The 14,170-nt window shown below is 34.6% G+C and overlaps 1 protein-coding gene across 3 annotated transcripts; it reads left to right on the forward strand.

Annotated features, from left to right (window-relative positions):
* Positions 1 to 2,000: 2,000 nt before the first annotated feature.
* Positions 2,001 to 13,880, forward strand: RECQSIM (RECQ helicase SIM). Of its 3 annotated transcripts, XR_016066793.1 has the most exons (17): positions 2,001 to 2,132; positions 3,084 to 3,685; positions 3,771 to 3,990; positions 4,073 to 4,183; positions 6,443 to 6,632; positions 6,903 to 7,221; positions 8,050 to 8,273; positions 8,645 to 8,701; positions 9,107 to 9,187; positions 9,508 to 9,571; positions 9,662 to 9,761; positions 9,847 to 9,930; positions 10,870 to 10,957; positions 11,144 to 11,248; positions 12,574 to 12,666; positions 13,121 to 13,572; positions 13,667 to 13,880. XR_016066793.1 is itself a non-coding variant. In XM_088883879.1 (16 exons), exons 2-16 carry the CDS (start codon positions 3,094 to 3,096, stop codon positions 13,415 to 13,417), a joined length of 2,625 nt encoding a protein of 874 aa, XP_088740005.1. In that variant the 5' UTR covers positions 2,001 to 2,132; positions 3,084 to 3,093; the 3' UTR covers positions 13,418 to 13,665. The 3 variants fall into 3 exon arrangements, 2 of the variants coding, with proteins under 2 accessions (XP_088740005.1, XP_088740006.1); XM_088883879.1 differs by lacking the exon at positions 13,667 to 13,880 and having other exon boundaries at positions 13,121 to 13,665; XM_088883880.1 differs by lacking the exons at positions 13,121 to 13,572; positions 13,667 to 13,880 and adding an exon at positions 12,765 to 12,951.
* Positions 13,881 to 14,170: the final 290 nt, after the last annotated feature.

Below are 14,170 nucleotides of genomic sequence, written 5' to 3' on the forward strand. Positions count from 1 at the left end.
TCTCAAAAGTGTTAATAATATTATATAAATTGTTCTTATTTTTCTTCTTTGGCTGGTAGGAGTGATTTTTCTAATCGTTCATCTAAAAAATAATAACATTAACAATAATAATAATAATAATAATAATAATAATAACAAAAAACTCTTTATTATCTGATTCTAAGCTGAAGAATCCGGTTCAAATTTGACCGTCAGAATTCTCTGATAGGCATTGTTCTCTATTTTGTACAGAGCACTAACACCCACGGAAAAGGAAAAAGAAAGAACAAAGCATACATTCTGTGCCTTCTCAAAGAGAATAAACGCTCTTCAAAGTTTTATTTCTTTAGGTCATTATCTTGTGCTCATTGATTCTATTGTTGGCTACCGTTCTTTTTGCGGGATGTCAGTGTAAGATAAAATGATGAGATATTGCTCACAGATATTCACAAAGACTCGTATTGATTATGAAATGATATACTTTTATACTTTTTGAGAATATATTTTTATTTAATTAAATACATGTTGGTATAGTCGAAGTAATTTGAATGAATATGGTATAATCGACTCAGCCATTGTGTTGAAAGTAGGACATGCAAATGTCCATTTTGTATGTATCTCATGGAGATGTGAAATTAAATTTGTTGTGATTGCAGTTTATGTTGATAATTTAAATATTATTGAAACCCGAAAAAAGCTTTCGAATGCTATAACTACTTGGTGAATAAATTTGACAATAATCGCTAAACTGGTACCCTTAGATCGGGTCGCTAAATCCTCTTTTTGAGCTTTTTACGAGTGGATCTTATAACAGAATACACGTTAGGCTTGTTGGGTAGTTCCCAGTTAAGGCCCTCCGATACCTAAGTTAGAAAGTAGGGTCGAAAGTGATCTATAATAGGTAAATAAGATCTAAAATGTGATAATAGCACTTGCGTAAATATTCATAAATGCGAGTATTTATAGTGTATGATACTGCATAGTATGGTGACACGTGGCACAGGTGATCCAACGACTATCTTGGCGGGTGGGTCAATCGGTCCGAGTCGGGTCGGATCGGGTCATTTATGCGCGGATCCTAGCATTGATTACAAATTCCTTTAAAAGACAGGGACATTTTAATCTTTTGAAAATTACCCCATCAGACAGAAAAAAATATTTCCTTGTATTGCAAGTTGAACACTTAAAGAATGAAATCTTTATGCATCAAATAGCTTACCTAGCAAAGGTGTTAACTTCATTCCACATGGGCAAATCATATTTATTGAACTATCCAATGGTTGTAAGGAATTAGTCACAAACAATCACCATTTCAGATTTGGAGAAAGTGATAAATAACTAATTGATTTTGAAATATGATACTTTGTTATAATTTGAGCATCATCGTATCTTGCTAATCATACAAAACTTTAATTGTTAATTCATTAACAAGATATAGTTATTCGTTCATGTAAAGTCAATAAAATGGAATCAATCATATGCTTTGTTATCTTAAAAGTATGATGGACTAGAGATTGTTCCATTTAAAAGTACCAGATTCAAAGCTTTTATTCAGATGTGGTGGTACGATAATTTTATGACGGTCTATGAAACAAATAATAATAGCCACGCAGTCTAATAATGTAGAATTACAAGAATAGAAGAGGAAATTTTGAACCCTTACAGATTTGAACCTAAAACTGTTTGTAGGAGACTTAAAAATGTGTTTGATTGATTTCCATCATTCAACATATTCAAGGGATTTGTAAATAATCCTAAAAAAAGATGATTATCAACGATGTTATCTAACTTTAATACTGAACTAATCAAATTGTACTGAACCCATCAAATTTATAATAAACGATAGATTAGATTGGATTGGGGCCATTTATCGGACCCAATCCAAGGCCCAAAGTAGTAAATGGCCCAAATCCAAGGCCCAAAGTAGTAAATGGCCCAAACCCAAAGCCCAAAGTAGTAAATGGGCCCTTTGTATATTGTGTATAATTATCAAAACAAAATAAAAAAGGATTCTTTTTGTTCAGTTGAAGAGAAACAAAAGAGCCTGAAAATGAGTGATACGACGACGTAAACAGTCCCTGGTGCCAATTTCCAGATATCTTTATAAACTGTGGCTTCTGGCGCGCTCACCATCTTCTCAGCCCTCTTCCCAGGTATCCTCTCCACTCCATTTATCAGGCCTTAAATTTCTGTTAATTTTTTTGGTGTTAAAATGTTGTGACGAAAAGCATAAATTTCCAATATATTTCCACAAACGTGTGGATATTTCCTCAAAATGATAGAGAAATACTGTTCAATATGATTCTACTGATTTCTATAATTTGTGTAGAGCATATGGAATACGTGTAACTTCCGTTTTTATATAGTTTTTTGTTCTGGAATTTTGTTGAATTGGTTGCTGTCATGCCCGTGTGCCAGTCCAAAGTTTATATTTTCTGGAGCTAAATGTTATTTGATTATTTTACTCTGTTTGATTATTTTTAGCGATAATCCAAGTTTCACGTGCAATGCAGGCCCAACAGCGTTGTAACTTTTGTAGCCAATTGATGTTGTACACATAAAAACCTATATACACTTGGAAGAATTGAAGTATAGTTGATACTTGATAATAATCTGGTTGATATTTGTTAGCAGAGTAGAGTGAATTCGAATCTTACCTCCCCAATCATGCCATCAGACATTTCTAACTCGAATATTGGTTCTTATTTTTGAATGTACGCCGTTAATGCATACCTTTCTGCATTTTTATATGCACATATTTCAAAATTGCCTCAAATCTCAAGTTATTACTTGACAATTGTCATGGCCTTTTTAGAACTTTGGACTTCATAAAAATTCTAAATTTAAATTTAGTTGGTTTATCATCAAAATCATAAAATTACGTGCTTTTTTTCAGTTGCTTTGTAAAATCTAATTGATAAATTCTAACATGAACTTCTGTATATAGGCAATTAGCTAAGTTGCATATATACTCTTAAGATGTTAAAGGAGTCTCAACTGAAATTGTTTGATGTTGCACTGATTTATTTATGTCATACTTATTTGTATTTTTTCCTTTGTATCTTCGGTATTGATTTTGTTTCTTATGTTTGTTCTGGAAATAGTTTATGCACCATGGACGGCAATGACATAACTTCCGATCAGATTATCGCAGAATTAGTTGATATGGGGTTTGATATCTCAGATATTACAGAAGCAGTTAAAGCAGTGGGTCCATCATTGGATAATGCAATTGATTTTATCTTGAATGACTCTCATAGAAACAATGCAGGTGCTTCAACTAGTGTGGTGGGTCTCACAAAAAACAAAATCCTGGGGAAAAGAGCCACCTCTTCATTGCAACCTTCTGCCAAACTGCGGCAACTCAACATAACAGAACACCTGAAATTGGCATCTGGACCCAAAAGAAGCAAGACTAAAGGTCTATATGATGCATCTGTCTCCAAAACAGATTACCTGTTAGGACATGTGAAAGGACCAGAAGTTACCTCAGTCACGGACACTTCTTCAGATCTCTGTGCAGAAGCTTTCTTGTTGCCATCTTATTGCAAAGATGAGCAAATCATTGGCATTGATTGGGAAAATAAGGTGAATAATCTAATCCGCAAACATTTTGGCTTTTCATCCTTGAAGGGCTTTCAGAAAGAAGTTCTGGCAGCTTGGTTAGAACACCAAGACTGTTTAGTGCTCGCTGCAACAGGATCTGGTATTTCAATCTGGCCCTTTATGGACTTGTTTGTTTATCTCCATTAAACAAGGACATTTGCAATTTACAACTTCCTGTTTTGTAGGAAAATCATTATGTTTTCAGGTTCCAGCATTATTATCGGGGAAGGTGGTGGTAGTTATCTCACCATTAATTAGCTTGATGCATGATCAATGCTTGAAGCTAGGAAAACATGGGATTTCAGCTTGTTTCCTAGGATCTGGTCAAATTGACAGAAGTGTTGAAAAGAAAGCAATGAGTGGTGCATATAATATTATTTATGTCTGCCCAGAGACTATTTTAAGGTGAACTGACTTCTACTGTTTCATCTTCTTTTAAAATGCATCTTCCAGTTTTTGATGATAAAACTCATTCATTGTTCTGCAGACTCATAAAACCACTTCAGAGCCTTGCGGAAAGTCGTGGCATTGCTCTATTTGCAATTGATGAAGTTCATTGTGTTTCTAAGTGGGGTCATGATTTTCGACCTGACTACAGGTTTATATTCTTCATTTCCCCTCCTTTCAAAGTTCAACTGTTACCTTAAGCATGTCTTATGTGATTCTACCTGAATCTTAATGGTTGGAAGTGGAATCATTCTTCTCTTCATGCAACCTTTTCCATTGAGTTTTCTGAATTTGAGGTTGAGGAACATGTGAATTAGTGTCATATCTGTCCGTTTCCAGTTCCAGAAATTGGTTTTATCTTAAGCTTGCTTCAATGTAAATCTTGACAATTGCTGCTGATGTATTCCACCTAATAGCTTCTTGTATTAGTAGATGTATCTTGTTAACCATTCACACATTGGCTTAGTGCTTCTCATAATATTTTTAATCTATCTTAAGTTCCTATCTGCAGGTTAATTCTTGCATGCTTACTGCCTAATTCATGCATGTTCTTGCAGTGAATATTGAGTTGATGTCTACTTTGAAACTTTAGCCACCGATGAGCCACAAGAAATGGGCAATAGTTTAAGCCCCAACACTTCAAGTGCAACAATAGTAGAAGTAGCTATTTTTAAAGATCTGTATAGGTCATGTTTATGTATCAAACTATCTCTTACCAAATTGGGTGCATTAACAAGTTGAGCTTGAGCTCAACAAAATTTTCAAGTTTGGACCTTAAGCAATAGTTCAAGCTCAAAAGAGCTCATTTTTAAGGCTCGAGCTTGATGTCCAGCACAAGAAATTGACTGTGATTCCATGGACTATACCTATTTACACGAATACTTTGACGGTTCCCGCTCGTTAATACAAATAATCTTTTTATATTTCTATTGTCATTATTATATTATATTAATTTAATATTGAATTATGTGAGTTAACATCTTAACATGGATTTACAAAAATTCATTCATTCAATTATATATACACATAAATATCTTTGTAAAAGTTTATATTTACTAAATTAGAAAATATTAGATAAATAGAAAAAGTTAATATTTTATGTCTTAGAATATCATAATTACAATTTATTCTTCTAAAAGTATATATTGAGTATAAAGATTTGATAGATGATATTAACCTAAGATTAGTAACAAAACACATACATCATGTTGAATACTTATTTACAAAAAATAAGGACTTACAAAATATGCATTAATTCAATTTATTTTCGAAGCCTTGCTAATATCAACGAAAATATAGTATCATTACTAAATTGTTATTATTTTTTCTGGAATAAATAATTAGAAGAGTGAAACATTGAGTGAATATTATGCTAATACGTTGTACAATATTTTAAATATTATTTGCATATGATATAATTCCATAAACAAAATATTTTATTTAAAATTAATAGAAATGTTGCTGGTCTTGCAAACTTTTGAAGACTTATAGATGAGCTTGAGCTCGAGAAGCTCATCTCATCCTTGAAATAGCTTGAGAGCTTTTTATCTAGACTCGTGCTTGCACAAATGATTTTGTATCTCAAAACTAATTCTGATGTGAGTAAATCTAGTTAGTTTATGTCACTTTTTATATCAGTTATAAAAAGCCAGCATATTCCGTGCAACTAATCTCCCAATACATTTGAGGTTTCTAATGTATTCCCAGCATATCACATATGGCATTAGGGAAACTACAACAAAAAGAAAAGTTGGTAGTTCTAGGACTCTACAGAACTTTGTAGAAAAAGTACAACAAGAATTCATAAAGTAAGTCATAGAAATTAAGGTGGTAATACTTGAAACCTTTTAAAATATTAAGGGGTCAAAATGAGTCGTCTAATTTTTTTAAATGAATGAGTATCTTAAGCTACCATAGCGAGAGAAAACATTGGTGTTGTGCCACTTGTAATAACTTGATATCATGATGATAAATTTTTCAAATTTTAAATTTTTTGCATAATGTTGGTTACATGAATGTGCATATGCTGCATGCGATATGGAAGAATTAAGGTTTCTCCAAAGTGCCATGTATAAAGATGGTTAACCACACTTGACAATCAGCATGCGTCTAGCTCATATTGTAGGGCAATAGCAGAACGGATTGTGAAACATGTGTAAGAATGAGTCAAACACATGGATGGGCAATTATTTCTAATAGAGTGCTGAGTGCTTATAAAATACTATAAAATTACAGTTTGGTATAGTTATATTGTTGGATCAGGCTCCAACTCTAACACATACTAGTACAGACACATTTATGTCTCCTCAAGCAAATATAAGTCTCAAACTTTTGCTCCACTAAGAGACTCTAACATGTGAATGTGACCAATTACCATGATCTCTTCTTGATCTCTTCCCATACATTTTAGGCGATTGTCTGTATTAAGAGAGAGCTTCAGAGCTGACAATTTGAAATTCTTGAAGTTTGACATTCCATTGATGGCCCTGACTGCTACTGCAACTGCTCACGTTCGAGAAGATATACTGAAGTCATTATGCATGTCGAAGGGGACAAAAACCGTCATGACTTCATTTTTCCGACCAAATCTTCATTTCTCGGTTAGTGTTGCTTTCTTTATGGTGGCACATTCGGATAATTGCTTTCCAGATTTTGTTTCTACTGCAAGCCACAGTCTTTATCCCATCATCATTCTGCTATATCATTTTTATAGTTATTACTGCTACTGCTGCTGGCTATTATTGCTGCCATAGCATATCATTGCCATTCTTATAGTTGTTACGATTGTATAATTGACTTGAATTATAAAAAAACGTAAATTGTGGATGTCACATTTTATTTCATAATGAGATATTATTCACTGGTTGCAGGTGAAGCATAGTAGAACATCATCTTTATCTTCCTATGAGAAGGATTTCAGTGAGTTGATAAGGTTATACACCAAAAACAAGAAAACAGTCCACAAATTGACCCCAAAGAATCCTGAAAGTTCCTTAAAATACTCAAGTGGCTGGTTAAATGGTAGCATGTGTGGACCGGATGAAATGTGCACAAATAAACTACATGATACTAATGATTGTGACTTTTCAGATGATGATGGCTGTTTGACCTCTCCAAATGAGAAAGAATTGTCAGTTCAATACCTTGAAGACGATTGTGATCAAGTGCAAGAAGTAGATGATTTGGATGGTATTGATCTAATTCTGCAATCATTCAACCTTTTTTATGTGTTACGTCTGCAGGTTGCTGTATAATTATTGCATATGGAAAATGATTCTCTGATAATTTGACATGTGTTTAGTATACTATATTTTAAATTCTCTTAAACTTGAAAGAGGACGTTAGTGCCTGAGATTTAATGAATGTGCTTACATGGACGAAGGCAAATGAAAACTATTGCTATGTGCAAACCCGAGTCATATGCATCCTTCCCATCTATTAGAAGTTTTTCTGTTGATCGGTTATCACTTTTCATGAGCTTGAAGATGTGTTTAAGTCCTACTTTGGGGCTCCATTCCCTATTAGTTGGATAAGGTTTTTGGACCTCCTGGCAAGTCCACGCTCTTCAATCATTCTAGTTCTCATTTATGTAGCATGAAAGGGCAACATATTGATGTCTACTTTCTTCTTAGGCTGACACCAAAAGAATGAGCTTAATAATATGCATATAAAAATATGCAAATAGATCCATAGTATAAAAAAGTGTTGCATATGTATACTAAATAACTGTTCATCTTAAATTCAGCAATGTGGTGCCGAGGAAGGGGGTCTGGCAGGGTTTGAGTGATTGGAATGGGAGGATGGGGATGACGGAGGGTTGGGTGGGCTTACATTTAAGTCCACAGATCATTTCTTTGCTCGGATATATATTAGGCATTTGTGTTTTTTCACATTTTGCAATTGGGTGTATAAGATTTTACAAACCTTAGAGTGTGCGAATGTATACCAATCTGAGGAAAATCACACCCCGTAATAATCTTATTATTTCCAGTGTTGTGGTAACTGAAATCGGTATAGTTTCTTGTGGTGAATTTTGTGGACAGCCACCTCTAAAATTCAATGATTGCGGGACTCCGGATTCACAGAATCTCCCGAGAAAAGCACAAGAAGCATTACCACTCCATCAAGAACATCTGGACGAGGGACCAACAATTATATATGTTCCGACAAGGAAAGAAACTTTGAGCTTATCAAAGTTCCTCTCAAGGTTTGGAGTAAAGGCTGCTGCATATAATGCCAAGGTACTAGTTTCTTCTGCTTATTTTGCCATATGTTTAAATAGTTAGTTTTGGTTAAACAATATTATCCATTTTATAGTACTTCTAGCATGTATTAAATAGATGTTTGTTAATCTTTTGGTAGGCACAAAACTATCAGTAAACATGGAAAAAGTAAAAGTGCATAATTTTTCAGGTTTACCTTCAAGACATTCTATTCCTCTTTTTATTTTTGTTGTCTTCACGTAAAAGTTCACTGTTCAAATGATTTTTCATGGTCATTCGACATATAAAGCATTTTCCATATTCTTGTGCCTGTGTTAAAATTGAAGTTTATTGCCTCCATCCATTTTTGAGGTCCATTTGGTGACTGATCTTCTTTTCTTTCCTTGTAGTTGCCCAAGTCACATCTCCGGCAGGTTCACAAAGAATTTCATGAAGATGAGTTACAGGTAACTGAGTAATTGAACAACCAATTGTGATGCTCCTATTATGTTTAATTATATTTTGGGTGGAAAAATGTATTGCATCCGAGGTATTGTAATATGATTGAGATACTGATAAGTTTATAGGAGGGTAATCAACAGAGTGACAAAGGTCTAGCAGGTGCTTTTGGTCTCCGGGTGCTTGTTTATATTGTGCATCTTATGTCAAATATGGGCTCTTCTTTTTGGAAAAGCTAAGCATATTAATGTGTCAATTTAAGGCTGGAATTATATCTTGCCTACCTTGTATAGATGTATTTATTTTTATGCAAGAGGGGTTCCAACTCTCTGTATATAAAATTACTTTTAGAATTTGATACTGGCATATGATTAGCTCAATCATAAAGTGATAGATCTTTTTTCTCTCTGTAGGTGGTTGTTGCAACTGTTGCTTTTGGAATGGGTATTGACAAATCAAACGTCCGAAGAATCATTCATTATGGTTGGCCACAGGTCTATGTCTTGCATTTGTATTCGCGATGCATATCCAATTTCGTATTAATCTTAAGACAGTTTCATTGAAATCATTTACAATTTTCCTAAAATGGTAATTTACTTTTGCTTCTACGTAAATAATAAGTTCTTCGTGCCTATTTCTTCACTGCAATTTTAGGATCTATCAAGCATTTCTTTCATTGAAAATTCGTATCTAGTGTTCCTTTATTTTTGAATTATCTATATTTACCTTTTGTTTTGTGCTATACTTAGAGTTTGTTGTTTCTGTAGACAAGTGTGTTTCTCACATGCTCTTTAACTAGTTGTTTTTTATATAGAGCTTGGAAGCATATTACCAAGAAGCTGGGCGTGCAGGCCGGGATGGAAAATTGGCAGACTGTGGTGAATATGCTTTAATTTTGAATCAATTTTGTGAACTTTGAAATTAGGACTATACATGTATTTAATATCATTGGTCACTCTGTTGAGCAGTCCTCTATGCAAATCTATCAAGAATACCCACACTTCTACCAAGTCAAAGAAGTGAAGAACAGACAAAGCGAGCATATAAGATGTTATCTGATTGCTTCAGGTGAATGCCAATCTTTTACATGTCACCACCACATTCTCTCTCACATGCTTCGACATGATATATCAGTTTTTCCTGCTCCTTGCAGATATGGAATGAATACTTCCTGTTGCAGAGCCAAAATGCTTGTACAATACTTTGGTGAGGAGTTTACCCAGCAGAGATGTCTCTTGTATGTCATGTTCTTCTTGTTCTTCTTCTTTTTTGGTTTTTAATCATTATCTAATCAAATTAGATGCTTCCTCTGCAAGCATACTTCTTTTATAATGAGTGTAATCTGAGAAATTAAATAAGGCTGATTGATTTCAAGATTTTGGTTATGTTGATGAAAATATTTTTTATATTTATATGCTGTTGCACTCTAGCTATTGTTTATTTATATTTTGAAAGACCATACTACTAATCTACTCTGAAGAAGCATAAAACTGTTTCCTCGTGATAAATTAATTAGATGAAGGAACTTGTAATTGCTGCTAAATCCGAAGCGTACAGATGGTTAGTTTATCCTGCGTATATGAAGTTTTAAGTTGTAATGGTTGCGGCAATTGGTGTTTTTGCATGTAACTACAGGTGCATCTCTGAATGGACTTGGGCTTGTTTCCAGGTCTTGATCGGAGCCTGATCTACTTCTTAGACACGTTAGAAGCTGCAGTAGATCAGATTGAATCTATTTAGTGGTTTTTAGACAAATCCAGTTTCCATTGCACTAGTCCTATTCTTTTTCCCCCTTTTTCCTTTTAAGCTCAATAGTGTAGCTGTGATCAAGATTGCTTAGTCCATGTATTTGTAATGCTTGAGGATAGACAAGGTTGGCGTGGAATTATAATGGTGCTAATAAGAATCTTGGAAAAGGTCCCCAGTTCTCATTCTTTGTGCTGCAATTATATGCCCCATCCATTCTTCAGAACTGAGAGCCGGTGCTCGATGTATGTGTTTCCTTAACACGGTAGGTCCTGAATTGGGAACACATCTTGAATCTGGTAATACCAGTTGTAATGTATCAATATTTTCATTTTCTGCTCTAGCTAAACTATCTATGCTCATCTATTATATTCTAATTTTCCTCAGAGTTTGACCTAGACTTACTTAACGGCTTTATTCTTATGCCCAGATGTGATGTCTGTATTAATGGGCCTCCACAAAATCAGGATTTGAAAGTTGAGGCGACAACACTCTTGCAGCTTATTGCCGCGAATCATGTGGGTAGCTTCGACTCCTTGCATACTTTTTTATCATTGCCTTTTCTATTCTATTATTTTCCTGTATTTTGCCAAGAATTTTAAAATAAGCATATTATAGCTTATATTGGTTTGCATGGGAATCCTACTATTCTGGTCATCTGCCTGTATTACATTACATATTTATGAAGTTAATACTGATTTCAGGGACATGAGAGTTGGCAAGATGTCTCGAGTGATGATGATCTCAAAGGCAGGATATTAAAAGAAAAACCTAATATCAGGGCACTGGTCAGTAGGCTAAGGGAACAGGTATTTGTGCTAAATAACAAATATACGTGCGGGCCAATATGTTACATGTCCAGACACACTCTAAAATGTATAAGCAAAAAAGTTGCGTATTGTCTGAACGTGCATCTGGGGTATATATTGAAGAAATTATATGGGAGATGTGTGTGCAGAAAGATTTTTGTTTTTTGAGATGTGTATTAATTCATATTATCTTTTTATCTTAGCGGATTACGAAATCCCATGTGTCACTCTAAATCTTTTGGAGCAATATGATTTCAAAGTTGAAGGAACACCAAAAACTTTTAATGCCATATGCATATGCATGGCCTTGTGTGTGAGTATGGAATGGGGCAAGCGAGATTCTTTTTTCTGGGAGTGGGTGGCTACCTCCTTTGACAGCCTTTATTGATGCAACTAGACTGCCAACTTTAGTACTTTGGTGTATTGATGTCCTCTAAACTTAATAACTTAGAAGAGATCAAGAACTCTAATTAAAGTTTCAGCAACTTACATCTATTCTACGAATGATAACTGTATTTCACAGAATTCAAAAAAATAGTTTGGAAGAAAAATTTATGAACATGGTTGATTAGAAAAAAAGCATGACTAAATCTTGTGCTAACAAGTGAAATTGACGGACAGTGAGATGATTCTTCCAGTGAAGTACTCTCAATTTGTGTTCAAACTTTATAACCAAGTTCTTGGAGTAGGAATACATGCAAACAGTATCCCGTTAGGGGCTGGTTTAGAGAGAAGTCCAAAGATGATTGAAGCAGCATGATAAGTACAAACATCTTAATGCTGTTTGAATGTTACGGGAGCAAAGAAGTTACACCTGCAGTAACCCACCAATTATTAAAGAAGGGTTACAAATAAATTTTTTTTTTTACTTGAGTGAAAGGTAGAAGGTGAAATCAGTCAAATAAGTTTACATTTGATACCCTCAACTAGCCATTCTTTTGCTCTCTCATAGCTACTTGTTGTGGCTGTGAAAATTAAGAAATATGACCCATGTTGACTGAACTTTTGTTGTGGTTGTTCTGTCTCTCCTGAACTGCTTTCGTGGAAAAGATCATTTCGAATTTTGTAAACCGCGGTCATGCTATTGTTTGAACCTTGCTCTGATTGTAGCCCTGCTAAGTTGTTAGCATGCATATATTCACATCCATCCTCGTTAGTTATAAATTGAATGATGAGAGCGTGCACAATTTCCCGCATTCCAGTGCTTTGTTATTTTAACTTGAAGATTCTGTATTTTGACAAGTTTTTATCCTTTCTTGTGCTTCTTCTCTTTATATTGCCCTCCCTTGCTTGAACCCTAGCTTTTTGCTTCCTTTCTTTTGCAGAATCACACATTTTCTACAACTGACTTCATATGGTGGCGTGGGCTTGCTCGAGTATTAGAAGATAGAGGGTTTATTCGAGATGGAGATGACATGGTATGATTTTCGATTAAGATTGTGGAAGTACAGTCATCGTAATTATAATCATTTCCCACATCCCAAATTGAAATATTTATTTTCTTCCATTAATTGAGGTCTCAACAGCTGGCCGTGATGTGGACGAGATCACTGACTGTTACGACTTCTAGTGAATTTTCAAATTACGTCTCTGAATCTAGAAGTTAGATTTCGTTGGTCTTTATCTTTTCATCCATCGTGAAATTGAATTGTAAAATCATTTTTATCTTTATGACCACCTAAATTCGATATTAGTTTGTTCAATTGGTACCGAGTCTTCTTATCAATGCAATAGAATTATCTTATGCTTAGCATATATAGAGCTTGTTTTAAGTTTCAAGGTCATAATTTTTTTATCTTGAGCATTTGTCCCGGGGTGACCTCATCATGTATAGCATTGATGGCTCATCTATCTCTTGGCGTCAATATGCAGAGCCGTGTTCAGATAAAATTTCCAGAACCAACAGATTCTGGGCTGCAATTTCTGAAGTCTGACTTGCAACAGCCGTTTCATGTTTACCCCGAAGCAGATATGCTGCTGTCCATGAAAACCCGCAAATCTTATTCAAGTTTTTCAGAATGGGGAAAAGGCTGGGCAGATCCCGAAATCCGTCGTCAGCGCTTAGAGCGAAGAGGGGCATCGAGGAAGCCAAGGAAACGAAAATCTCGCAAACATCATCCAGATTTGAGCACTGTCCGGGGGAGGTTATCTGCCAAACTCTCGAAATAGATATTGATACATATTTCTAGATAGAGATGCCTAATTCTGTTCCAGCACCAACACTGTTGCCCTATTCATCAATTTTGCATCAGCTATGTCTTTGCAATTTGCACAAAAGCTTGGACGAATGGTTTTTCAGATTTTCATTTAAGCAGTCATGCCAGGTTAGCGGTAAACTTTGTTGCCCTTTTAAGCAGTCATATGTATTGGTAATTTTGGTTTTGGAATTTATGATTTTGTGCAATTTTGATTCTTCAGATCAATTCAAAATCCGCCTGAGTAATTGGAGAGTTTTGGGAAATGAAGATTTTTTACCAAATGGGTAGGAAAATTGAAAATGGAAGTTCATGTGGCAACCATCTCTGGCCACTTTTGAGGACATCGAAGATATTTTATTGGTATTTCTTTTTCGATTTGTAATCGACAATGTCTTTCAATCTCCTCTAAAATGACTAAACATGATTGCAGATAAGTTGACTCTTGCAAATTTTTTGCCCATACGGAAAAATCTCCAATTATTTATTTTTGCTGAAAGAATTGAAATTCTCACAAAATCATAAAGGATTAAAATAAACAATGTTTTGGGCAGAATCAAAGTTGTAATTTTGCCGACTGGTTTTGAGGATTCTAATAAAACCCAATTATAAACTCGTTTTTAGCTTATGTAAAATAGTTACTAAAATTAGGGCTACAAAGGAATGCAGAACATTCTATGAAACTTCGAAGTTGAAATCTGAGAGAAAAATCGAGCTTGATTCTGTT

Source organism: Sesamum indicum, linkage group LG8 (genome assembly GCF_026168435.1).
Source record: "Sesamum indicum cultivar Baizhima isolate 11 linkage group LG8, ASM2616843v1, whole genome shotgun sequence".
NCBI classification, from domain to species: Eukaryota; Viridiplantae; Streptophyta; class Magnoliopsida; order Lamiales; family Pedaliaceae; genus Sesamum; species Sesamum indicum.